Raw genomic sequence first — 25,767 nt, 5'->3', positions numbered from 1 at the left:
ACTAGTATCAGCATCAATAAGCAAACAATATAATTTTGAGTTCTTTTGCTGTTATAAATGAGAACTGTTACAAACTGTGCTAACCCAGATAGCACTTAAGATGTAGCATCTCTGTCTGTCTTTAAATGGGGGAGAGTGAGAGAAAGAGGGGAAAGGATGTTTAGGGAGGGGCTTAATTTAGGCTTTATTTATGCGTGGTTATGATTGTCTTTCATTCCTCTTTTCATACCTAATAACAGCACTTCAGCATCTGCACACTGGAATCTAGGTGAGTCCTTTCCCTATAATAATACAAAAAATCAAAGACAAAATACACCAGAATAAATTATTTTGTTTTTATTACAAAAAAACCCCAAACTTACAAAATTACAAAATACTTTTTAGGACAAATGGTAGAGATAAAAAAAAATGATATACAAAAAGGTAAAACAATTTACAGAAAAAAGTAGAATTCAGAAAAATATGTGGAATATTTGGTGTTTTTGCACGTTTTATAATCAAATTTTAATATAATTATATCAGTTGAACTTAAATTAACTCTTTGTACATTAATATATAAATATATACAGTATATTAATATATAAATATATACAGTATACAGCATACTTTCAGGTACATTAATACCTCAAAGGTTCTTTGATGATACCAAGTATACATACATATACCTAGGACCTTTTTAAATGGTACTGCAGTAATAGCTTAGGAACATTTTGAGCACCTATTCATATAGTTTATGCATTAGCTTACATGAACTAACAGTGTGCAATATATTTTCCTATTATGAATTAATCTTTATTATAAGTAATAGCAATACCAATGCATTTGTTTATTGTTTATGTTAGTTCATAATGCATTAAAGGGATAATTATGTCATCATTTACTCACTCTCATGTTGTTACAAACCTGTATAAATGTCTTTGTTCTAATGAACACATAGGAAGACTTTTTGAAGAATGTTTGTAACCAAACCAATCATGAGCCACCAGAACAAAGAAATTTATGCAGGTTTGTAAAAACATGAGAGTGAGAAAAAGATGACAGATTTTTGGGGTGAATTATCCCTTTAACCAATGTCAAATACAATTTTGATTTTAAAAACCTATTGGGATTTTTAAAACGTTTTGCAGTAATGTTGACATTTTTATGTAGTCCAGCTGAACAAAGTATTGGTTCATGTGAGAATATTTTCACTTAGAAAGATAAATAAAGATATTCTGAAAGGGTAAGCAAAAATAATGAAGTCAAAAATGTAATACACAATTATAGTGGCCAACATAATTGAAACAATGGAACTTAAATACTTATTCAAAACATATCCAACATTACAAATAAGATAAAGGAAAACGCCATCATTTTTCAATATTTTACTATGTTCTTACCTCAACTTAGACTAATTAATACATACCTATCTTTATTCAATGCGTGCACTTAATCTTTGTACAGTGTGTTGTAAATGTATTAGCATTTAGCCTAGTCCCATTCATTCCTTAGGATCCAAACAGGGATGACTTTAAAAGCCAACAAATACTTCCATGTTTTCCCTATTTAAAGACTATGCATGCATTGAATAAAGATAGGTATGTATTAATTTGTCTAAGATGAGGAAAGAACATAGTAAAATATTGAAAAACTGTGGTGTTTTTCTTTAAGAGAGGTTGTGTGAAGTCCAGCTGGTGTGTGTCTCAGCTGTTCATAGTCTTCAAACGGAGCACTGTACCTCCTGTGGTCTAATGCCTGCTATGAGGCTAATGTAGGGTGAAGGAATGGACTTGAAAAGATTTCATACTGGTACACAGTGTTCCCCAAGTTCACTGAGGTGACAATAACAGCACACTAATTTGAGTGCACCCACATGACCAAATACTGTAGTATACTTAACTATTTAATATAGTAAATTGTAGTATACTGTAGTATACTAACGTTATACTATAGTACAATCACCATAGTATTCTTTAATAGTTACTATAGTAAGGTTTTTACAGTTTACTATAGTAAATACTAAATTACTATAGTATTTTCTCATGTTTTATGTGATCAAGGCCCATGTTGCAAATAGAAACTTGAACAGTAATTTTATGACTAGTCTTATGTATTAATTTTAGTTAATGTAATTCAGTTAATATGAGCTATTTAGTTGTTTAGTTATCTATATTTTAGATTTACACTCACCTAAAGGATTATTAGGAACACCTGTTCAATTTCTCATTCATGCAATTAACTAATCAACCAATCACATGGCAGTTGCTTCAATGCATTAAGGGGTGTGGTTCTGGTCAAGACAATCTCCTGAACTCCAAACTGAATGTCAGAATGGGAAAGAAAGGTGATTTAAGCAATTTTGAGCGTGGCATGGTTGTTGGTGCCTGACGGGCCAGTCTGAGTATTTCACAATCTGCTCAGTTACTGGGATTTTCATGCATAACCATTTCTAGGGTTTACAAAGAATGGTGTGAAAAGGGAAAAACATTCAGTATGCGGCAGTCCAGTGGGGGGAAATGCCTTGTTGATGCTAGAGGTCAGAGGAGAATGGGCTGACTGATTCAAGCTATAACCATGATAAAATAACCACTCGTTACAACCGAGGTATGCAGCAAAGCATTTGTGAAGCCACAACATGCACAACCTTGAGGCGGATGGGCTACAACAGCAGAAGCCCCACCGGGTACCACTCATCTCCATTACAAATAGGAAAAAGAGACTACAATTTGCACAAGCTTACCAAAATTGGACAGTTGAAGACTGGAAAACTGTTGCCTGGTCTGATGAGTCTCGATTTCTGTTGAGACATTCAAATATTAGTGTCAGAATTTGGCCTAAACAGAATAAGAACATGAATCCATCATGCCTTGTTACCACTGTGCAGGCTGGTGGTGGTGGTGTAATGGTGTGGGGGATGTTTTCTTGGCACACTTTAGGCCCCTTAGTGCCAACTGGGCAATGTTTAAATGCCACAGCCTACCTGAGCATTGTTTCTGACCATGTCTATTCCTTTAGGACCACCATGTACCCATCCACTGATGGCTACTTCCAGCAGGATAATGCACCATGTCACAAAGCTCATCAAATCATTTCAAATCGGTTTCTATAACATGACAATGAGTTCACTGTACTAAAATGGCCCCCACACTCACCAGATCTCAACCCAATAGAGCATCTTAGGGATGTGGTGGAATGGGAGCTTCGTGCCCTGGATGTGCATCCCACAAATCTCCATCAACTGCAAGATGCTATCTTATCAATATGGGCCAACATTTCTAAGGAATGCTTTCAGCACCTTGTTGAATCAATGGCACATAGAATTAAGCAGTTCTGAAGGCTAAAGGGGGTCAAACACAATATTAATATGGTGTTCCTAATAATCCTTTAGGTGAGTGTATATGTTTATATATGTTGTAATTTAAACTAAATACTAAAGTAGTTTTTGTTTTTATTAGGGCTTTTTACATTTTTTAGAATCAGATTAATCATCCTTTTTGTGATTAATCGTGATTAATCACATATTTCTCGTCAACTTTTTGTCAACATTTACGTTGTTACATTTTGAGAGAGGTGCGCTTCAGACTACGCCGTATTTTACTGTGTAGGGTTCACATCTCTGCGTAGGCTATACTGTACAATTGACGCATATAAAGGTGTTTCAATGATAAATTAATTAATTGCATGTGTTAACGCAGACAGCTCTAGTTTTTATATACATTGCTGCGAATTGTTTTCAAAACCAAAAGAAAAATTACATCACTTAGACGAACGAAGACCCTAAATGTTGCAGGTAGGGCCAGAGTACAATATATCTGTACAATATATAAAATTCACAACCTTGGTGTTTAAATACCCATAAGACTCCTAAATATGAAAAATCTGCTGATTGATTTTAGTAATGGATTAAAATGATTTTCCAGGTCAAAATGAATTTTGACAGCATTCTGGCAGAGGCAAATGGGTTTGGGTCATACCAGATCGCACTGGTCTTGTTACTGACCATACCACGCCTCACACTGCCGTGTCATTTCCTGCTGAACAACTTTATTGCTGCCATCCCGTCTCACCATTGTGACATCAGCCATTTGGATGCTCATGGCATCTTTGAGAATCTGACTAAGGAGGAGAGACTGACTGTCAGAATTCCAGCACAGGATGATGGGACTCCTGCTTCCTGTCTCATGTTCTCTCATCCTCAGTTTCACCTGCTGTCAAACTCATCCAGCACCAAAGATCTTCCTGTTGTTCAGTGTCAGAATGGATGGAAGTATGATAACAGTATATTCATCAGCACTCTGGCCACACAGGTGGAGTATTATTGCTGCAAATAGTCCAATCTCATTCCTTTAACCACTGTGTCTCTTTCTCTCTCTGACTCACTCTCTGTTTTCTCTCTCAGTTTGATTTAGTTTGTGAAAACAGGGGACTGGCACAAGCATCAGGAACCATATTTTTTGTAGGTGTCATGGTTGGAGCTGTGTTCTTTGGAATAATCAGTGACAAGTAAGTAAAACTTTATAAGACTTTTTAATACTAAATCAGTTTACAATGTAATGCTGTTTGGCAGACACTTTAATCCAAAGTGACATTTTATTAGTATGTTTAACTGTGCTATTTTTCAGGTACGGCCGTAGGAGCATGTTGCTGTTGTCCTACATCTTATCTATAGTGTTCAGTGCTGCTAGCGCTTTCTCCACCACCTATATTATGTTCGCCGTCTTCCGCTTCTTCAGTGGATTTGCACTGACGGGTATCACAAACATATCAGTTGTGCTCAGTAAGTCTTTCCCTCTTCTCTGAAACATTAAAATTTTGTATTACCTTCTTCTCTCAAGTCCACATAGCTTTATTGATATGTTAAAAAATTTACAATTTACATTGCCAAAGCATAACATCTTCCTCCACATTTCATCTGACCATCCTATGCCTCTAATGCTGGTACACACCAAAAGATAATCGGGCTGATTTTGGGCCGCTTCCGACAATCCTAGCTATGTCTCGATTATCTTGATGGTTCTATAGATCATTTTATCAGATTTTCCCTTGGTGTACGGTGTGTTAAGAGTGTCCAAACCTGATCGGAAAAACGTCGGAGCTGCCTCGATCGCAAATTGTAAATATTAAACATGTTTAATATTTACGATCAAAATCCTAGTGTGTGGGGAAAACCCCGAGGACAAACGCGTGCACACTTTTAAGATTATCATGTGAAACGAATCAATATCCAGTCAGAAAGCGAGATGATGAAAAACGGACGCAGTCATGGCGCAGCACAAAGTGAAGTTGATGTGGACAGCAGAGATGGACCCTCTGTCTGCACGACTTCACCCAAACCGTTTTCATTTTTTCCCGTGAATTTTCTTTGAAAATCATTCCAAACACTATCTTTGAAATTTCTTCCTGCATATCATCCGCCATGCTTATTCTGAAGTCTCGCAAGATTTTGCAAGATTTCCTGTGTTCACAGTCAAGACTCTGGTTGACAATCTGTTCGTGTATGTGCTGTCTTTGACACATCATGGCACACCACACACTATAGGAGCAAAGCGGTAAAATCTAGGATTTTTATCCTCATGTGGTCTATCACATTTTGAAAATCTTATAAGATGTAAAAAATATTTTGGTGTATACCCAGAATTAACCAGAACTAAATAAGTCTGAGCATATAATGAAAGACTTCAGTTTTAAAGCTGCAGGTTTTTCAAAATTCTCCAAATTCACCTCACTTTTGAAAAAAAAGACTAAATAATTCTTCTAAACGAAGTAATAAAGATTGTAATGCTGATTAAAACACAGTTTTTTGTATTCTGCAGGTATTGAATGGGTTGACACTAAACACCGTACATTTGTCGCAGTGTTTGGCAGTCTGGCCTGGGCTATAGGAAACATGATGCTGGCAGGTTTTGCGTATATGGTTACTGATTGGAGGATGCTGATTATTACCATCACTTCTCCACTTCTACTTGCAGCTGCCACCTGGTGGTAAGGAAACAGCACTGCATGCCATACGTCTACGGAGGGCCAGTTAAAGACGGGGTGCATAATTTTTGAAAAACACTATTGTAGCCAATCAGCAGTATGCCTGGATTGCGTATGTGTGGGGCGTCCGGATCCTATTGGGGTAGGGGCGTGTTTGTTTAGGTGATTTCAAATGTCAACACTGGCTTTCAGAGATCATGCACCCTGCCTTTAAGGTCATGTTTTTCCCAGCTGGAAAAAGTTATGTTTTCTAAGTCAACAACAACAAAACTCAAATGTGGCATTACTGACGTCCATAAGCACCTCCAAGACCTCTTACATGCAACGTGCTTTGATCTTCATCCTTTAGTCCCCATACTGCCTATTTTTGGCTATGCTTTGTTCTTTATAAAAACATTGTTTCTATGGTGTTTGCATTTATACATCTGGCAAATCCCTTTATCCAACGCATTTTACACTGCATTTAAGCTATTTGTTATGATTGTTTTTTGGGAATCAAACTGATGATCTTTGTCCTGCTAATGCAATGCTCTATCAATCAAGGTATAAGAATATCTGTAGCTTACCTGTAGATTTTTAGATCAACATGATGTTGATGTAATTTTTTCTGGTTGAGAGAAGCTTTCTATGTGTTGAGAATAATTGGTTGATTTTTCATAGGTGGATCCCTGAATCGGCCCGGTGGCTCATAGCAAATAATAAGCCAAACACAGCTTACAAGTATCTGGAAAAATGTGCTAAGTTCAATAACAAAGAAGACTTCACGTTCAGAGTCAAGCCAGAGGTATTCAGGGTTCTGCTGTCAGCTGTGACATGTTGTCAATTGTGCAGTATTGTTATGCTAATACATAGAGTTATGCTAATTTTTAACATTTACTATACATTTTATGCATTTTATTAAATGTTGGTTTAATAACACTTTCTGTTTCTTTCTGTTTTAGTCTCTGTTGGTGACTGTGGATAAACCAAATCGCATTTATACATACTTAGACCTCATCAAAACCCCAAAGCTGAGGAATCTTACACTGTTTACAGGCATAGTGTGGTAGGTGTGTGTGTTTGTCTGTGTGTGGTTCTGCTAATCCCTACATTCCCACAAAGATAGTAATACCAATCATTTTTGACCTTTTGGGGACATTTTTTGGTCCCCATTAGGAAAAGAACTTATAAATGATGGTATGTTAATGTAAAAATGCATAAAGTTTTCTCGTTTAGGGGGTGGGTATACAGCTTTTACGGTATAAAAGTCATTATGTCTTTTGAAACTCGCTTTAAAGGGACACTCCACTTTTTTTTTAATATGATCATTTTCCAGCTCCCCTAGAGTTAAACATTTAAGTTTTACAGTTTTGGAATCCACTCAGGCGATCTCCGGGTCTGGCGCTACCACTTTTAGCATAGCAGCATAATCCATTGAATCTGATTAGACCATTAGCATTGCGCTAAAAAATGACCTAAGAGTTTCAATATTTTTCCTGTTTAAAACTTGACTCTTCTGTAGTTACATTGTGTACTAAGACCGACAGAAATTCAAAGTTGCGATTTTCCACGCAAATATGGCTAACTATACTCTCATTATTAAGGACTTTGCTGCCATAACATGGCAGGAGGCGCAATGATATTACGCAATGCCCAAAAATAGTCCCCTGCCATTGAAAGTTATGTTGGACTTTAAATGTCCTGCATGTTCTTTGAATGAGGAGATCAGACACGTAACTCAAATCAAATTATTTTTAATAAGTATCTCAAATGAAGTATTACAGAGCTCTGGGTCAAAACTGTCCCTATCTTTACACAACACCAATGCAGAATCAGGTCCCCCGAGGAGCGGTTGATCTGATCTGCCTCTCCCTCTGACCCAAAAATATATATGTGTAGTTGGGTGGGGGCCTGTTCGATGGAAAGTTTTACTTCTGTCTAAGAAGTTCATGCTGCTATATACAACTATGACCTTTAGTTCACCCTGTCGCCCCGACATCCTGTTTCTCGTTTCCCCAGGTGGCTCTGCAAAGTAAAAGTTAAAAAACACACATACATACATACCACACACAACTGCAAGCCTCCAAAATCTGCAGACATGACCTTTTAGAGTCAAATGCAATGGATTCATATATAAGCGTTGATCATGCACAACAAATAAGACATATCATAAACATAACTGATTTCAATACTATGTGATAAACTGCTAAATATTAATACTCATAACTGCTTTATAATATTAGAAGCAATGCAATTATTAATAATGAAAGGATATACTGATGTGGGAAATGTTCTCATTTTCCTTCATTCCCCCTTTTGATCTCCTTTACAGGACATCAACCACTGGTTCATCCTCCTCCTAGCAGTGGCATCTGATACGGTGGAGGATCCTTTCCCTCCACCGTCTTCACGATATACCTGTTACACAAAGATCTGATACATGGCATACCACAACATCCACAGTTTACCATTATTGCTGCCGCCACCGCAATAGACATTTTCAATGAGGTTATTAGTGCGCTGTATTGTCCAAACCATTTTGTCATCCAGCTATTACATGGGTTCTTAATCCCTGAATTTTTGCCACTTTATTTCTTTGTTTATTTATTTCAACAGGCACTACCACAAATATATGATTTTGTGTAAATCTTATCTCGGCTTGAAAATATTCTAAGAAGATAGGCACAAACCTTAGAATATAGAATATCGTAAAAGAAGTGAAAAATTTAAATTTGGTGAACATATATTATAAACGTCCTGTAAAATATAGCAAAAGAATTTCCTCCACACACTGTCAAATATAACCAAAATATAGTTAATATTCCTCTAAAAACTGTCACGTAATAAAAATGTAAAATATCCCAGAAATAATAAAAATGTATAAAAATATAGATGAAGGCTGTAAAATATAGTCAAACTGGATGTAAAATAATTTCAAAACACACACGTTAAAAGTAAACTGTTAAGCCTACAAATCTATACCACAATATATTTTAATTCAAGATAAATGTAAAATGTCTTCAAAATGCCTTTGTAAAATAATCCATAAACATGTAAAATAATAGTATTAAAAATACTCCTGAAAGGATATATGAAAATTGTAGAATTTTATCAAATATTTTCAACAATGCTCACAAAAGGATATATTAAAATGTAAGTCCTTTGAAAATCATAAAATATTGTAAACTGGAAAACCCTTGAAAATCACAATATGTAGAAAAATGTAAAATCTTTGAAATTCTCAAAAAATAGTCACATGTGAAATACTTGAAACTCATGAAAATGGTAAAATGTAACACCTTTAAAAATCACCAAAAATAGTAAACTGGAAAATACTTGGAAGTTGTAAAATATTCAAATGTAAAATCTTTATATTTGAAAAATCTCAAAATAAAAATGTAAAATATTTGAAAAATAGTAAAATACTTCACAATCTCCCCTTTTTTCCACTTATTATTCCCTTACATACACAGTAATGGTTATTTCAGTGTTTTGGAACCCAATCCTGGGTATAGCCAACTTTTTTACCCTTTGTTCTTCACAGTGTTTTTTTTTTGTTCTTTTATTGCCTGTCTCAATGTGTCGTATTTTGGCAAATCTTTGGCTTTCTCTTTTGAAAAATTGTTCTTTTTGCCCTTCCTGTTACCGCGCACTGTCCCACCGTTTCCGTTGTCAAACTACTTTGTCTACTCCATATCTCTTTCTGTATTTCAATGCTATTCCTTTTCCAAATGCACAATCTTTTGCTAATGCAGTGAGCTAATGCTTCATGTTCTGGACTGTTGAATAATCCCCCTTTAGTTCTTTGAGTGTAACTTTTGTGTTCTGTTGGGAAATGTCAACCTGCTGTTGTTCCCCTGTGTTGGATTCCCCCTTTTGGTCCTGCAGTTCCTGCAGGTCCAATCTTACCATATCCCTTAGGAGCACCCAATCCTCCACTTGAGTGATTTCTGCATCTTGATATTCATGAGAGATGGTTTTCTGTTTGGAAAAACTTGAAAAAATATAATGCAGTTTGGTTAATTATGTTCTGTGATCGAGATTTTTATTTGTTCAGGGTGCACTGGGTTGAACTGATCAGGAAATGAACTACCATCAGAAGTTCAAATGGTGTAAATGAGGTCATGCGGTTAAGATTCATGCGTTTAACTTTTTCCTGTGATTGAGGATGTTATACGGTACCGAAACGGAAGCACAATCCCAGTGCACTCTCAACCTTTTGCAAATCTATATTCTCAAAATGTGTACCGTTGTCTGAGCGAATAATTCGTGGAAAACCGTGACGCGGAATTTATTGGTTAATCAAACACTTAATCACCGAAATCAAATCTTCCTTCCCCGTGGGCCACGCCTCTGGCCAACCTGAAAACACATCCACGAAAACCAAAAGATACCGTTTACCTTCCACTCTGTCCCCCATGTCTGTGTAATCGATAACCACTTCCTCACCAGGTCCCCGTGGCGGGAAGACACCTGGGGCACATTTCACTCCAGCACGTACATTGTGTATGGAGCACACCCTGCAGTTAGCGATAAATTCTTTAACTGTAGCAGCCAGGTATGGGTGCCACCACTGGTTAAGATTGGACACGGGTTGTTTGATTCCAACATGTGAGGGGGTGTGTGCTTGAGCGAGAAGGGGTTTTACCATGCTGGGCAGAATTACGGGTCTACCGTCATGCCCTACCCAGCCAGTTTGCGTCCATACAGCTCCTTTTTGGAACCACATGGATTTTTCCTCATGCTTTATCTTGTTCTACTGCTATGTTTGGATCATGCAAAATGTCGGTGGTACATTCTTGTGTGGCATTCTGCAATACCATCTGTGTTACGTACTCTGCACCTATCTTTACTGCCATGTCCGCTATCCGGTTTCCTTGTGCCGCATCTGAGTTACTGTTATCATTACCTTTGCACTTTATGATCGCCACCTACTTGGGTCTCAAAATAGCTGCTGCTAATGCTATGATGTCTTCCTGATGTTTAATAGGTTTGTTGTTAGCTGCCATAAAACCACATCTTTTCCACTTAGGTAATTCTGTTACAACTGCACCCACTGCATAGGCAGAGTCACTAAAAAGGTTGATTATTTTTCCTTCTCCCCACTCTAGCGCCTTTGTCATTGCCACAATTTCTGCTCTCTCAGCTGACTGATGTCCCTGTAAAGGTTCTGCTATCAATATTTCAATCTCTTCCTCTTGCAGTGCTGCAATACCTATTCCTGACCTCAGTGTTCCACTCGAATCTCTGAAACAACATCCATCTGAAAACACCATAACTCCCTCCGGAATGATGTGTGTCAACAAATCTGGTCTAATTTTCTCTTCCCTTTCCACGGTCATACAACAGTCATGGGGTTCTCCTTCTGTCCAATATGAGGCCATGTTTATGCCCTCATGTGTGAAAACCAAATTTAGTTGTGCAGACTGTTTTCCAACCGTCTTTGTCTCAGAGTGGAAATTATAAATGATGATTAATTACATAAGTTACCACATAGTGCGCGGTGAGTACGGTCAAACAATGTCCCTCACGTGCTCTGCAAGAGGTAAACAGAAGAAAGCATTAGTGAGATCGATGCAAGTATACCATGATTGATTTTGAGTGATTTAATTCAGATAAGTGTATGGGTTTGGAACAGGTAAAGTTGGAGTTTTAATGATTTGATTGATTGTTCTCAAATCATGTGCCATTCTGAATTTTCCTGTGTTTTGTTTTTCCACAGGCAGAATGGGTGTGTTTCAATTGGAATCAGCATACTCTAAAACCCCTGCGGTTAACAAACCTTCAATGGTACCTTTGATACCTTCCTCTGCCTTTGGTTTGTGCTTTTATTGAGGCCTCCAAAATTGGATCATCACATGTCAGCTCGAACGATATTTCTGGGAAATTTTTACAAAACCCTACATCTGTGGGATTCTGTGTTCATAACTGATCGGGCAAACTTTTCAACATTGTTTCATCATTTTCATGATTACTTTTATCCCTACCATGCCATCTTGTGAGCCATTTGTGTTCCAACACTACATTGTCTTTTGTTTCTTGTGTGATCAAATAATACCCTGAGCTAGGTGAATATTTTACACCAGGAAGTTGGGTTTTCCTCCAATCTGTTAAATTTATTCCCTTCTTTACCATTGGTCCTTGATCTTTAGCTTGGTGTTGGGGATGTACTAATAATGATATATGGGGTGATGCCTCTTCCCTCATTCTATACCATTGTTCCTGTTCGGGGGTAAGTTCTACTATAGCTGCCACTCCCTCTTTGCCTATCATTATTCCTGCCCCACAAATTTCCCATTGTTCTCCTGCGATGTTATCAAATTGTTCTTGGTACCAGTACTCTTGTGTTCTATCATAAAACAAAGTGACATGAAGTGGATCTATTAGCTGAGTGTATGGCGCTAATGATAATTTCCAAGGTTCCTATTGACAGTACAGATCATTCAGGGTGTCCCCTGTGTCCCCCAGAAGCACCCTCCCCCAGTAAATGTCAGCTCCCTGTGGAGAGGTGTTTGCAGAAAGTAACCATTGTCCATGCGTTCTCATTGTGGTCGTGATGGAACAGTTCATGGTGATACCATTTTTCATAGTTACTATAATCCCCTCCGGGCTGCATAGGATTTCAGCTCCAAGTTTCACTAGCAAGTCTCTTCCCAACAAATTTGTTGGTGAGGAATTTGACAGCAGAAAAGAGTGAGTCAGTGATTGTTTTTTCATGCACTGCACTGTGAGTCCTTTGGAGAATGGCAGTCTAGTTATAGCCCCGAAAAACCCCCTTACTTCAGTGGTTTCGTCTGAAATAAGATTTTTTGGAAGTTCATAGTTCAGTGTGGAGTATGTTGCCCCAGTATCCACCAGTAATTCAACAGGACGTGAGTTCACCTCCAAAGTCAGCAAGGGTTCCGCCCTAACCCTGCTGAGATCGTTCCGTGGGCTGTCTCAGTACCACTCCCTTTCCCCTCCAGTGGACAAAGGGTACTGGGAGTGTGGTCGTGGTGCTTTTTCCACGTTAGGGGCCATGTGTGTGTTGTGGCCTCTGCCCCGGTATGGTCTCTGTTGGGGTCCGCTAACAGGTTGCCGACACTCACGAAAGAAGTGTCCCGGACGACCACAACGGAAACACCCGTCTTGATACTGTACTCTTCCCCTCCCTCGATTGTAATCCCCACCCCTACCTCTATTGGAGTAATACATTGGTCTTTGGGTGGTTCTTTCCCATTTAACATTTGATTGGTCAGCTTCCTGTTCTTTGTTAAATCTTGGAGGGGTTTTCATTTCCTGAACTACCATTTGTTTATCCTTGTTTTTCCCTTTTTCTTCATTTATTTTAGATCTGGCCTCATGCAACTGTAATTTTAGCAACTGTTTTTTCAATTCCTCTACTTCCCCTACTTTTTCTTTTTCTTTTTCGTTCGCCCTTGACATGTGATGAAGGAAATGTCGTTCCCAAACCTCACATACAGCACCTGGTAAATCGGGGTTGGCTTTTATTTCATCTTGTACAGATTTAGGAGTTCCTTCCAATACAGCAGCTCTGAACATTTGTTCGTGTATTTTGTCTGCATGTGGATGAGCCCCAGTGTGCTCTTCCCATTCTCCTTTGCATCGTTTCTTCCCCTTTTGGAGAAAATTTGATATTATAAAGAGTGCCTGCTGGCGCTGGGTACAGCTTTCGCAGGGCCTTTCCCCAAACTGATGCCACTTGACAATATGGGTGGTCATCATATATCCCAACCGTTCCTGCCTCTTGCTCAATTTCCGTGATCTGTCCTACAGTCAGTACCTGTCCCAATAATGCCCTCAGGTCTCCTATCGCCAACGTATGGCCCTGCGTCAAACTTATTACCTTCCCTATCCATTTACCCCCTCCACTCGTGATATGAGGTAACTTTGCAAGGATAGCTCCCATGTCTGTGAATGACCATGGTTTGTATTCTAGGTTTCCATTTGTGTCCACTAGTGGGCACATATTTGGTATCCCTCGAATGAAACCTAGTTCCCTATATTCCTGTTCTTCTCTTTCCTGTTCTTTCTTTGGTGTCTTTATACTGGAATTATATTTGCTCTCCTCTCTTCTCCTCGTACCCATCCTCATTTCTCCTCTGATTTCAACTGGATATGTTACCTGATTTTCAATTTCTATCTGACTCCCAGTCTCATCCACTGTTATAAATCTGCTGCTCAATGTTTCTCCTGGGGTGCTTTGTGCTCTGGGCTGAAATGTCCTTTCCTGTGCTACACTGTTCCATTGTTCCCTTATTTCCTTTTCCAGAGCTGCCATCCTCTGTTCTGCCTGTGCAGCTTGCTCTCTATGTGTTCTCATTAATTCAGCTGTTTCTCTTGCTATCTCTCTCTCCTCCATCTCTTTTTCTGTTATTAAATCTAATTTACCTGATTTTATTTTCCAGCGATTTCCCTCCCTCTGCTCCATGTCCAACACACCCTTTTGTACTTCAAATACCGGTAACTGTGTGTGGGGTGGGGCATATGGAGGTGGAGCAGTGGGTGGCAGTACTGGATAAATGGATGCTATCTCCCTCCCTTCTTGAATTTTGTTTGTTTCCTTCTCTTTAACGTCACTCTTTTTTAGTTCCACTTTCTTTTCTGTCTCTTTCTCCAGCTGTACCAAAGCCACACAACTTACTGCCATACTATGCCACAAATGAAACTCCTCACGTAATCTCTTCACTTCCTTTTCATGCTTCTGTCACAAGGTGACAATCTTTTTTTTAGGGCGGAACCAAAGTTCGGGAAGTTTTGGTTCCGCCCGGAAAGTTTCCCCACCGGGCCATATATGAGGACGGACCTTCTCACTTCCTGGTTGCCAGGACGACGGAATTAGGGCTTGACGAGCTGCAGGTGAGAGGGATTAAGGCAGCGAAACATGATTGGAGGCCGGTTGAAATAAATAGCTCTGCTGAAACACAAGAAGGGGAGTTCGGGCACGAGAAGGGAGGCACGCGGGGAAAGCTCCTCTGCCTAGGGCAGGAACAGTAAATACGTACCTTTTGAAGAGCCCGCAGGCTCTGTTGATCCGGGCTGCGCTTGGAGCGCGCGGAGAGAAGACAGGAGCTGTCTGGGGCGAAAGGAAGACGATACGTGGGTGGAGAAAAGGAGCACCCCGAAGAGAGCATTGTGCTGTCAAGTTTGTTTTAGTGTGTGCAGAGGAACGGAGCTGTGCTCGTGATAGACGTGGTGGCTGTCTATATTTTCTCTCTCTCTCTCTCGCTGCAGTCTGCGGTGCAAACGCTGGAGTTAAAGGAAAACCCTACGGGTAGAAGAAACATTGGTCTGAGGGGCACATTTAAAAGAGTAAAGCGGGAAGGAAACCGACTTTGTGGCGCAACATAAATAAAGGAGGATCGCTGTGAGTATCACTCTTGTGTTAAGCACATGTAAAACTAACCTGTGAAATTGTGTGGATACCTCCAGGAGAGGGAGGGCGGCCCTGCCCCTGAAACAGCGTGGTGGGTGAGCCGTTAGAAGCGTCAATCCAAGCAGCCACAGCAACGAAACACTATTCTGGGCGTATTTCCATCGCCCTTATTTCAGCCCAAGTGAAGTGGAGGACGCCGGGCGTTTCCTTTGCTGTGTACACTTATAGTGTGGTGAGTGAGACTTTGCTATTAATAAGCTTTTCACGTTGGAGTGGTGCTGTGTATTTGCTGTGGGTTGCTGTGTGTCTTGTCAGACGAAGCCCCACATCATCCATTTTTCTACTGGGCAGAAGACGGAGAGGCTAACGACCTCAGAATTTACAGCTACCATACGCAGTGTGCTGTTTTGGAGTGTGAAGGGACGCAGATCAAGAGCTGTCAGTGACCGTGAGTACAATATTGGAAATATTCGTGGTGCAAACTTACCTGTGTCCGTCCTTGTCGCAGAGTCGGAGGCGAAAGGGTCCGCCGCCCCCGCGGTCTCTACAAAGGGCGCCCCTGTCCAGGATTCGATCGCTCTACTGGCAGTGGAGATAGGGCAGCGCTCGACCCGGTGAGGTGGTGTGTGATCTTCGCCCCTCTGCTGACCTATGGAGGAAACCATACTTATCAAGAGCTGTAAGAAGCAGAGCAGGCGAGAAGCATCCAAAGCCCACGTAACAGTGTTTTGTGTCCTAGTGGCCACCTGTGGAGGGAAAGGAGAACGAGAGTGTACATTAAGAGAACAGACTGAGTAAAGTGATACCTACCCAGAGAGCTATAAACAGCAGAGCCGGTAAGAAAAACTCAAAATCCAAATTAACAGTGTTTTTGTGTCCCAGCGGCCACCTGTGGAGAGAAAGGAGAACGAGAGTGTACATTAAGAGAACAGACTGAGTAAAGTGATACCTACCCAGAGGGCTATAAACAGCAGAGCCGGTGAGAAAAACTCAAAATCCAAGTTAACAGTGTTTTTGTGTCCCAGCGGCCACCTGTGGAGAGAAAGGAGAACGAGTAATGCACGCCAAGAGAATGGACTGTGTGAAGATCCAGTGGGTGGTGAAGGAGGAGAGCCTAGAGTGGCCATTATTTTAAGTCCCCTTTTTTTCTTTCCCTATTTATCCTCTTAAGTAAATTAAATAAAGTGCATTTTAAATTATGTTACCTTGTGTGTCTGGTCATTGGGGTGGCTTTGGGAATCTCCTCGAGGTGGAGAAAGGGGCGTGACCTTATTTACATCTGGGTCCACCCCGACTTGTGACACTTCTTTCTAGCGAGAAACCCCACTTCCTTTTTATCCTCTCTCTGAAACTTCCTGTGTGCCTCACTTTCTTGTGCTATTACGTGTTCTTTCAAACTTATTTTTGTTCTATCCTCGTAACCTTTAAGTTGTTTCCACTCTTCATACATTTCCTGCAATTTCTTAATTTTCTTGAGCCTTGCTTTTTCTGGTAAACCGCTCACTAACTGTTCTACTGCTGCCTCCCATTGTTCTTTAAGAGTCTTCATTTTATCTTCCACTACAATTTTTCTTACCCTGAATATCTCGTTTATTCTTCCTTTCAATGTTACTCGACACCAGCCCTTCTGTAAATACACACAAATTCTCACAAAATTATTTTCTGTGTTTTTTCTTTAGTCAAATGAATAATAATCACCTCTTTATCGAAATTAAAGTTCACCTTAATACTTGCCAGACAATAAAATTCAGTACTGTTACTTCTTTATTGAAATGAAAATGTAATAATATTCAACTCCTGCTCGATGATGATTCAAAAAGGATTCGAAGGCGTTGTCAAAACTTAAAAGAAATTCAATCTGGTAGTATGTAATTCTTGTCAAAATTCAAACTACATTCATTACATAATACCTGTCCAATTTGAAATTTAAAATCTGTCAAAGCTCACAAGAAATGTAATGATATTTAAGACTTGTTAAAATTAAAACAAAATTTGTCAAAATTAAAATGTAATAATATGTAATACTGTTTTTAGTTAAAAATAGAATTTATCCAAATTAGAAATGTAATATTATGTAATACTGGTTAAAGTCAAAAGTAGAATCTATCAAAAACAAATAATACAATAATATTTTACTACTTGTTAAAATTAGAAACTACCAATAAACTTCGTCAGGATAAAAATGTAATGACATTCAACACTTGTTAAAATTGAAAATAAAATTCACATCAATAATATTTATTTCTTGTCACTCGTTCAAATGGCAATTTCCATAAAACAACCAGCACTCCTCTATCTCTTACTGATCTCACTAATTCTCTACCGTCTTCCTGAAAGTTACAATATTCTTATTAGAGCTCGAAACAATTTATCCACTAGGCGTCTCAATCAATTCACATGCACCGTATACTTGTATGATAACCACGGCTGAGTTTTAAACAGGTTCGGTTTAGTTTTATTAAGCCCTGTCCCAATACTGCAATCAAAACTATTAGATATAAGTAACCGTTTTAATCTCTTACACTTCAATACTTTATGTCTCTTGTCTATCTCGGACTGGGTTTATCTATCTTCCGCACGCCTTTTTACCACGGATACTCTATAATATATAACTACTTCAATTTTATTTTTCCAAAATGAAAGTAAAACTACAGCCCCGTAGCGGACAAACAACAGGATAAGAGCACAACTTCTAAAGTGAAACTAAATTACGCTACGAGCTGAGAAGTTCACAGTTTCCTCTTCCTTATTTTAGAATCTGTTAAATATGAAACAATCTCTTCTGGTAATAAACTCACCGAAATCAATTCTCAATTTCAATTTATTTTAAAATCAACTACAAATAAACCACTCTTTCTTCCCGAGTCACACCCCGGAATGAAATAAGAAAATGGACATCCACACTAAAATACAATAAACATAAAATATACTGCAGAAACGTCTACTCATTTAAACATGAAATAACACTAGACAACTCCGGAGAATCACACATTCACACTTATAAAACAAAAAATAAAAACTGGATCCGTCTACACTTGTACCGTGTAAATTAAATGATACTAAACAAAATCCCCCAAATACACAATAGTAAAATATAATATACACAGGATATAAAATATGCTTTTCTACAAATTGAGTTAAAATTTGCTGACAGTAAATTGCAACCACAATAAATTTTTCTAAAGACGGAATCCGACGGCTTTTAAAACTAGAAATTTTATTTCAATTTCACTTACAGTAAAACGATTACTAATTGAACACATAAAAACTGAATTACAATTTTACTGATAATAAAACTAGAAATACTCAAACTTTAAAAAACTGAATTGAAATTTACTGATGATAAATCTGACTCAAAATAAAATGTCTTCGTAGAAATAGAAAAATGAATTAAAATTTAAGATATACAATTAAGTAAAAAATTACTGATAATAAAATTGAATAAGAAAAATAAAAAATGTAATTAAAACCTAAGATATAAGATTAAGTAAAAACTTTGTTAATAGGAAAAATAGAAAATTGAATAAAAATGTACTAATCGTGGAACTGAATAATAGCAAAAATATTTCGTAAAAAGATAACACTGAATTGCAATTTACTGGCAGCAAAAATCAAAAAATATTACTTTAAAGAAATTTTTTTTAATTAAAATATACTCACAATAAAGCTGATAATATACCGGTAGCAAACAAACAGCACATTTAAAAATAAGGACCCATGGTGTATAGTCTTCAGTACGTTTCAAATTCCTATTCTTTAGCACAACTTTTTCATATATCGATATTCTCTTCGTATTTTCAACTACTTCGTGGTTTTCTTATTACTTTCAGTTTCTCTTATGCGGTCTGACCGCTGCGTTGCCCGTGGTCCCTGACCACTTTCTCGGGTATGAAACCCACTTCAATCTCTATTTACCGCGGTCCAACCGCTCTGTATCATCCGCGGCTAATCCGCCCGTGGTCCTTGACCACGCTCCGGGTCTGCACCCTGCCCTTTTGAAGATGAGCTACGTCTTCGGGAGTGGAAACCCAGAAATTTAGGCCCCCGTCGGGGCCAGCGTTGCCAACGTCGAGCCCCCTTTTTATATTTTCTTTTCTTTTACTATTTTTATTTTATTTTGTTTTATTTTAATTTTATTACTGTTAATTCCCTTTTTATTTTATTGACACATTTAATAGTTCATTTGAGATATGCAATTTAGATAAAAATGACAATAATCATTGTATCATTAATTATTCTTCACGACATTTAAATAAAGCAGAATTTTGATATAACAGGTATCTGCTTACCTTTCCTATTTTGCGCAAGTGGAATGTCGAGAAGAAAAATCAATGATGTCGGATTCTCCTCATCACGTCGGGGTCACCAATTGTTGGACTTTAAATGCCCTGCATGTTCTTTGAATGAGGAGATCAGACACGTAACTCAAATCTAATTATTTTTAATAAGTATCTCAAATGAAGTATTACAGAGCTCTGGGTCAAAACTGTCCCTATCTTTACACAACACCAATGCAGAATCAGGTCCCCCGAGGAGCGGTTGATCTGATCTGCCTTTCCCTCTGACCCCAAAAATATATATGTGTAGTTGGGTGGGGGCCTGTTCGATGGAAAGTTTTACTTCTGTCTAAGAAGTTCATGCTGCTATATACAACTATGACCTTTAGTTCACCCTGTCGCCCCGACATCCTGTTTCTCGTTTCCCCAGGTGGCTCTGCAAAGTAAAAGTTAAAAAACACACATACATACATACCACACACAACTGCAAGCCTCCAAAATCTGCAGACATGACCTTTTAGAGTCAAATGCAATGGATTCATATATAAGCGTTGATCATGCACAACAAATAAGACATATCATAAACATAACTAATTTCAATACTATGTGATAAACTGCTAAATATTAATACTCATAACTGCTTTATAATATTAGAAGCAATGCAATTATTAATAATGAAAGGATATACTGATGTGGGAAATGTTCTCATTTTCCTTCAGTTACTAAGGGGAATACTGTAGGGGAAATTATTTTCAGTAAATTCTTTTCCTCTTCTTTTAGGTATGGGGTTTCATTTACATACTATGGCATCAGCTTAAACATCACTGGCTTTGGGCTTGGTCCTTTTCTGACTCATTTCATTTACGCAGCCATAGAGTTCCCTGCAAAAATCCTCACCTACTTCTGTCTTGACAAAGTCGGCCGCAGGCTCTGTCAAGCTGGGTCATTGATTTTAACAGGACTCTGTATACTCATCAACATCATGACACCTGCAGGTTTGTATACAGTACCATTCCAATTAAAGTTACGGTATTTATGGGGTAGTCTGTGACTTTCACACATATATGAGCTCAGATAAGTGAATTAAGTTTTCCCATGAAATCCTTTATTTAGCTTAAAGGGACAATAAGTAGTATTTTAAGTATTTTATTTGTCAAAAGTCTTTAGAAAAACTATAATAGCAAAAAGGGACAAAAAGCATAGCCTACCAACGTGTTTCCATAACGCGTTTTCGTTCAGAACACGTGAACCAGCTGAAACGGACGAGGAGATCAATGAGTACATAAAGGCTGCCGTAGTTGCAACTACTGATCTATATAAATGACTGGATTGCGCATAGAACGCTTAGCGTAACAGCGTGAGGTGAAGCCAGCGCAGAGTTCGAGCCGCCACCTTGGAATACCCAACTGGCAGAGAGCGTCATTGACTTCCATTCAAAATCATGTTTTAAATTCACCCGTTTTACAGCGTATCAGTCACGCAAGATTAATTTTAGGATATGTGTACGTAAATTAACAGTTAATTCTGGTGTTATTTGCAATGTTTTTGTTTTAATCGGGCTGGAAAATGGATTTATAAACAACCGTTAAGGTGAGTGTGTCTGCTGCATTCTGTTAATGACACGGGTATAAATAAAGTTTTTTTGACATTCAGCTACACGGTCAGCGTTATTTCTCTAAATAAGTTTAGGTAACTTGTAAGTTTAGATAACATAATTACAAAACCAGCAAATTATTGCATACACATACGGTAAAAAGTATGATTATTTATTTAGATTTCAGAATGAGCACGTTTGTCATTAATATTAAATATGCTGCGGTCTGTCTGCTGATCTGATACTGTAATGAAGATGAATGTATAATAACTGATTAAAAATAAAATGTACAACTTTCAGTAAATAACTATGTACATGCTTAGGACGTTTGTGTTGTAATAATGTACAGGGTAACTTCAGATATAAAATCGAAGACTAGTAAATTGATGTTTTATCATTAAAATCTGATCGCGTCCATTGATTTAATAGAATGTTTGGGTATACCAACATGGCGGCGCGGTAGCTTCACAGTTGTGACGTCATGCGCAATCCAGTCATTTGTATAGATCAGTGGTTGCAACACATATTTTGGAAAAGTGAGGCGCTAGAGAGCACTGTTCGTTTGAATGCAAAATACAATTTCATCACTAGATGGGGGAAAATCCTACTTATTGTCCCTTTAAAACATAGTGGAAATAGAGAGTCAAATACCACTACTGTATAGTGTACATACTGTATATTGCTTAAGGGTGTCTTAACTTTTAGCAGCTTGATCTCACACATAGATATATACACTAGATGTCGCCTTGGGGCTCTGAGCATGCGTCAAAACCCCCGCCATCTTAGAACAGGGGTCTTGTCATAGGAAGTATCTAGGTAAAGCTGCTATCTCCGCCTGTACTTCCAATTCATGGACGATGCCGGACGTTTGTGCTGCGTATGGATGTTAGGGCTACTAGCACTATGCATTACAGTTAGAAAAAGTACATTTTCATAAAATCAAAACTTAAATTTTTTCCTGGACTAAATGCTAAATACATGTCTGACTGTTGAAACGAACCAAAAGAAAACCAAGAAAATCGCGTTCACGACGATTTATGGTGATTTTATTTCTGTTCCACCATTGCCTACAATGACGCTGATGCGGGATTCCCCTGTTTCAAGATGGCGGCTCTGTTTGACGCATTCGGTCCAATGAACTGCCGTAGCCAAGGTGACATCTAGTGTACATATCTATGGGTCTAACATGGATTCAGGAAAAAAATGTGGCACATATTGATCTCTTCTGTGTCAATATGTGTTTAGAATACTGGGTGTTCCGGACTGTAATTGCTGTGTTGGGTAAAGGGCTTTCAGAGGTTTCATTTACTACTGTGTTTCTGTACACTGCAGAGCTGTATCCCACAGTCTTAAGGTTAGATTTTATCATATCATTAAACAGCACCATTAGACCAATTTACAAAGAACTGAGCTTATCTGCAAAAATTCCCTGTTTTTTGTCTTAAGGCAGAATGGTCTTGGTTATACCAGTTTCTTGGCTAGGCTGGGAGCTTCTGTTGCTCCTCTTATCATGCTATTAGATAACATCCCAGAGATGATTTTCTGCTCGTTTGCCATCTTTGCTGGTGTCATCGCTTTGCTTCTTCCTGAAACCACCAACAAAAGATTGCCAGAAACCATAGATGATGTTGAAAGGAAATTCCCCACCACTTTTGAAAAGGCTGCGTTTGAAAAGACTGAAAAGACTGAAAAGCCAGACATAAGTTTAAAAGGGTCAAAGCAATAATAGTGTGAAATCTCTATAGTGTAACTAAATGATCAACTGTTTTATATTATCAATAGTTTTATATTATTTATTTATCTGTTATAGCTTGAGACTCATCAGTGTTACAGCCATGTCCCTCAAATGTGCAAATGCTGACCGTTCCATTTTTCAAAAAAGAAATAAATAAATAATAACAAAAAAAAATTAGGTCACATTTAACTACAGCCAAAAATGAAAATTCTTTCATTTACTTACCCTCATGTTGTTCTAAACCTGTATGAGTTTCGTTATTGTGTTATACAGAAAAGAAGATATTAGCACACAGTTGTATGTCACTTATTGACTTATTGACTTCCATAGTATTTGTTTTTCCTACTATGGAAGTACTTTGGTTACAGTCGACTGTGTGCTTACCATCATTTATCAAAATATCATCTTTTGTGTCCATCAAGCTTGGAAAAGCAAGGACATTTAGTAAAATAACTCCAAATTTAATAGATGTTGGACATATGTATCTCAGATTGCTTCAGGGTGAGTACATCATAGGGTAATTTTGATATTTGGCTGGAGTATCGCTTTAAGGGCTGTTGATATACATCTAGTGATAGTTTTAGACATCTACTTCTCTAGATTTCTGGACAAATTAGTTTTGTCCCTTAGAATTGTAAATGTATATATATATATATATATATATATTATATACATGTTCCTCTCAGTGGTGAAGCATTGCACTTGCAGCGCAAATGGGTTTAATCCGAGTGTAACACACTTTATGCTAAAAAATGTATGCCTTTGCACTGTAAGTCAGTTTGGATAAAAGTGTTTGCAAAATGCATAATGTAAATAAATCTGTACCAGCACCATGGACAGCACCCACACCTGCATTAGTTTTATCTGCATGTTAAGTTTTCTGCTGGAAAGAAAGATTGCTTTTGATTATTAAATGTTCAGACTTTGTAATAATGACACTAAATTGCAGAACCTCTAGATGGCAGAAGAGATATGATTGACCTTTGAGAAAGAAAGACAGATTTATAACAATAGTTGACAGGTTAAGTAAGGTTTCACATTTTGAACTCTGTCTGTGGCTGTCTGTCTGTGAAGGATAACTGGGTTGATCTTTAGTCCAGACATGTTAATGTTGATGTGATATGCCGATGACCCAATCAGTGAGTTCAAATTTGAGTCAGTGAGTTCAAATCAAGAATCTTTATGTAACAATTTTGTTATACATTTTATATAGTAAAAATATTTTATTTATTTAGCGAATTACATAAGGAAATCTCTCAAACTATCTTTGATATTTGTTACCCTGCCGGTAAAAACTCAGCTAAAGTAATTTTTGGTGAATAACTAAAATCATCATTCATAATGTAAAGAACATTTTATGAAAATAACCTTGATATCTTTAACTTTAATATTTTTATCTTTAATGCTGAGAGCCATGTCAAAGTTTAAAATCAATGTGAAATCTTTGAGTTGTTTGCCTGGATTTTACAGACAGGGCCATATTTGAATTTACTTTATGAACTCTGCTGATTGGTAGTTTAATAAAATCTAGTGAAGTGTAATGCTTTCTAATCAAGTGTAAAATAATAATAATAATAATAATAATAATAATAATAATAATAATAATAATAATAATAATAATAATAATAATAATAATAATAAGTTTATTTTTATAGCACCTTTGAAGAACCCAAGGTCGCTTCATAAACTTAATAGACAAACAAAATACTATCAATTGACAAACAAAATATAACAGAGTCAGAAGGGAACATTCAAAACAACAGAGGTTGACAATAAGTAACTAAAAATAATTAACATGAGAGGTCAAGCAATCAGATGATAAACTTCACTTAGTCTATCAAGGGTGTTTGTGTAGCATACAAACAGAAAAATAAGAAAAGAAATAGAGGCTGGAAGGAAAGAGAAATTATTTACTGAGCAAAGTAAATAAATAAGTTTTAAGTTCAGACTTAAAGGAGCATTTCACCCATAGAAACATTAATCTTTATTGAAAGTGTGACATATGTGTAATCTAAATGTAACATACATTTAGAATTTGGTGCCTATTTGACCGAGAAAAGGGGTGTTTGTAGTCTCACCCCCTCAACAAAGATATTGGACTTCCTTCTTTCAATGATGCAAAATGATGATTTTTACATCATTGAAAGAAGGAAGTGCAACACTGAAATCTGTATTTCTCCTGTCCCAGCGGCAACTGAGGAAATTATGCACGAGCATTCAAAAACATGACTGGGGTTCTAACTATGCAAAGCTTAATGCAAATGGGTGAAGTGTCCCTTTAAAAGTCTGAATAGAGGATGTAGCACAAAGATGATGGGGCAGATGATTCCATAACTGAAAGCATTACCACCCACAGTAGAGAGTTTATACTTGGGCACGTCAAGCAAGTTATCATTGCTAGATATGAGGGTCCGGGCAGGAACATAAGGGTGCACTAATTCGACAAGATATTGAGGTGTGAAGCCATGACAGGCCTTATAAACTAAGATTAAGAGTTTGAACTGGATACGATTGGAAAGTCAGTGAAGTTGGTAAAGGATAGGAGTGATATGCGCAAATTTTTGTAAGCAATAAGGTACGAGAGGCTGTGCTGTATCGTGAATAAGTAACGGCTGAAGGGCGTTGTTAGGCACGTCGCGAAGCGGAGTGCCTGCAACCCCTTCAGCCGTTATTTATTCACGATACAGCACTTGCCTCGAGTACCTTATTGCTTTTATAAAACGGTTACCACACAATATTAAAGTAAAAAAAATATTAGTGCAACTTTCATGAAGTTAAATCAATAAAAGCATTCCTTCCGCTAGAAAAAAAATAGTCCCTGACTGCGAACAACAACATGAAAGCTCAA

At 37.8% G+C, this 25,767-nt stretch overlaps 1 protein-coding gene across 1 annotated transcript; it reads left to right on the top strand.

The window, feature by feature from the left end:
* The first annotated feature begins 208 nt into the window (after positions 1 to 208).
* On the top strand, positions 209 to 24,336 carry LOC129418262 (solute carrier family 22 member 7). Its single transcript, XM_055173208.2, has 10 exons — positions 209 to 268; positions 3,900 to 4,286; positions 4,379 to 4,482; positions 4,602 to 4,756; positions 5,793 to 5,961; positions 6,619 to 6,742; positions 6,900 to 7,003; positions 20,371 to 20,585; positions 22,430 to 22,538; positions 22,631 to 24,336. The coding sequence occupies exons 2-10, from the start codon at positions 3,906 to 3,908 to the stop codon at positions 22,908 to 22,910; spliced, it is 1,641 nt and encodes a 546-aa protein (XP_055029183.2). The 5' UTR covers positions 209 to 268; positions 3,900 to 3,905; the 3' UTR covers positions 22,911 to 24,336.
* Positions 24,337 to 25,767: the final 1,431 nt, after the last annotated feature.

The sequence above is a fragment of the Misgurnus anguillicaudatus genome, chromosome 7, assembly GCF_027580225.2.
Source record: "Misgurnus anguillicaudatus chromosome 7, ASM2758022v2, whole genome shotgun sequence".
NCBI classification, from domain to species: Eukaryota; Metazoa; Chordata; class Actinopteri; order Cypriniformes; family Cobitidae; genus Misgurnus; species Misgurnus anguillicaudatus.
This window is presented reverse-complemented; position numbering and strand designations above follow the sequence as displayed.

Coding starts and splice junctions, on each gene's coding strand:
- LOC129418262 (XM_055173208.2), top strand. CDS start 3,906: ATGAATTTTGACAGCATTCTGGCAGAGGCAAATGGGTTTGGGTCATAC. Junction 4,483..4,601: donor TTTGGAATAATCAGTGACAA/GTAAGTAAAACT, acceptor GCTATTTTTCAG/GTACGGCCGTAGGAGCATGT. Junction 5,962..6,618: donor CTTGCAGCTGCCACCTGGTG/GTAAGGAAACAG, acceptor GATTTTTCATAG/GTGGATCCCTGAATCGGCCC.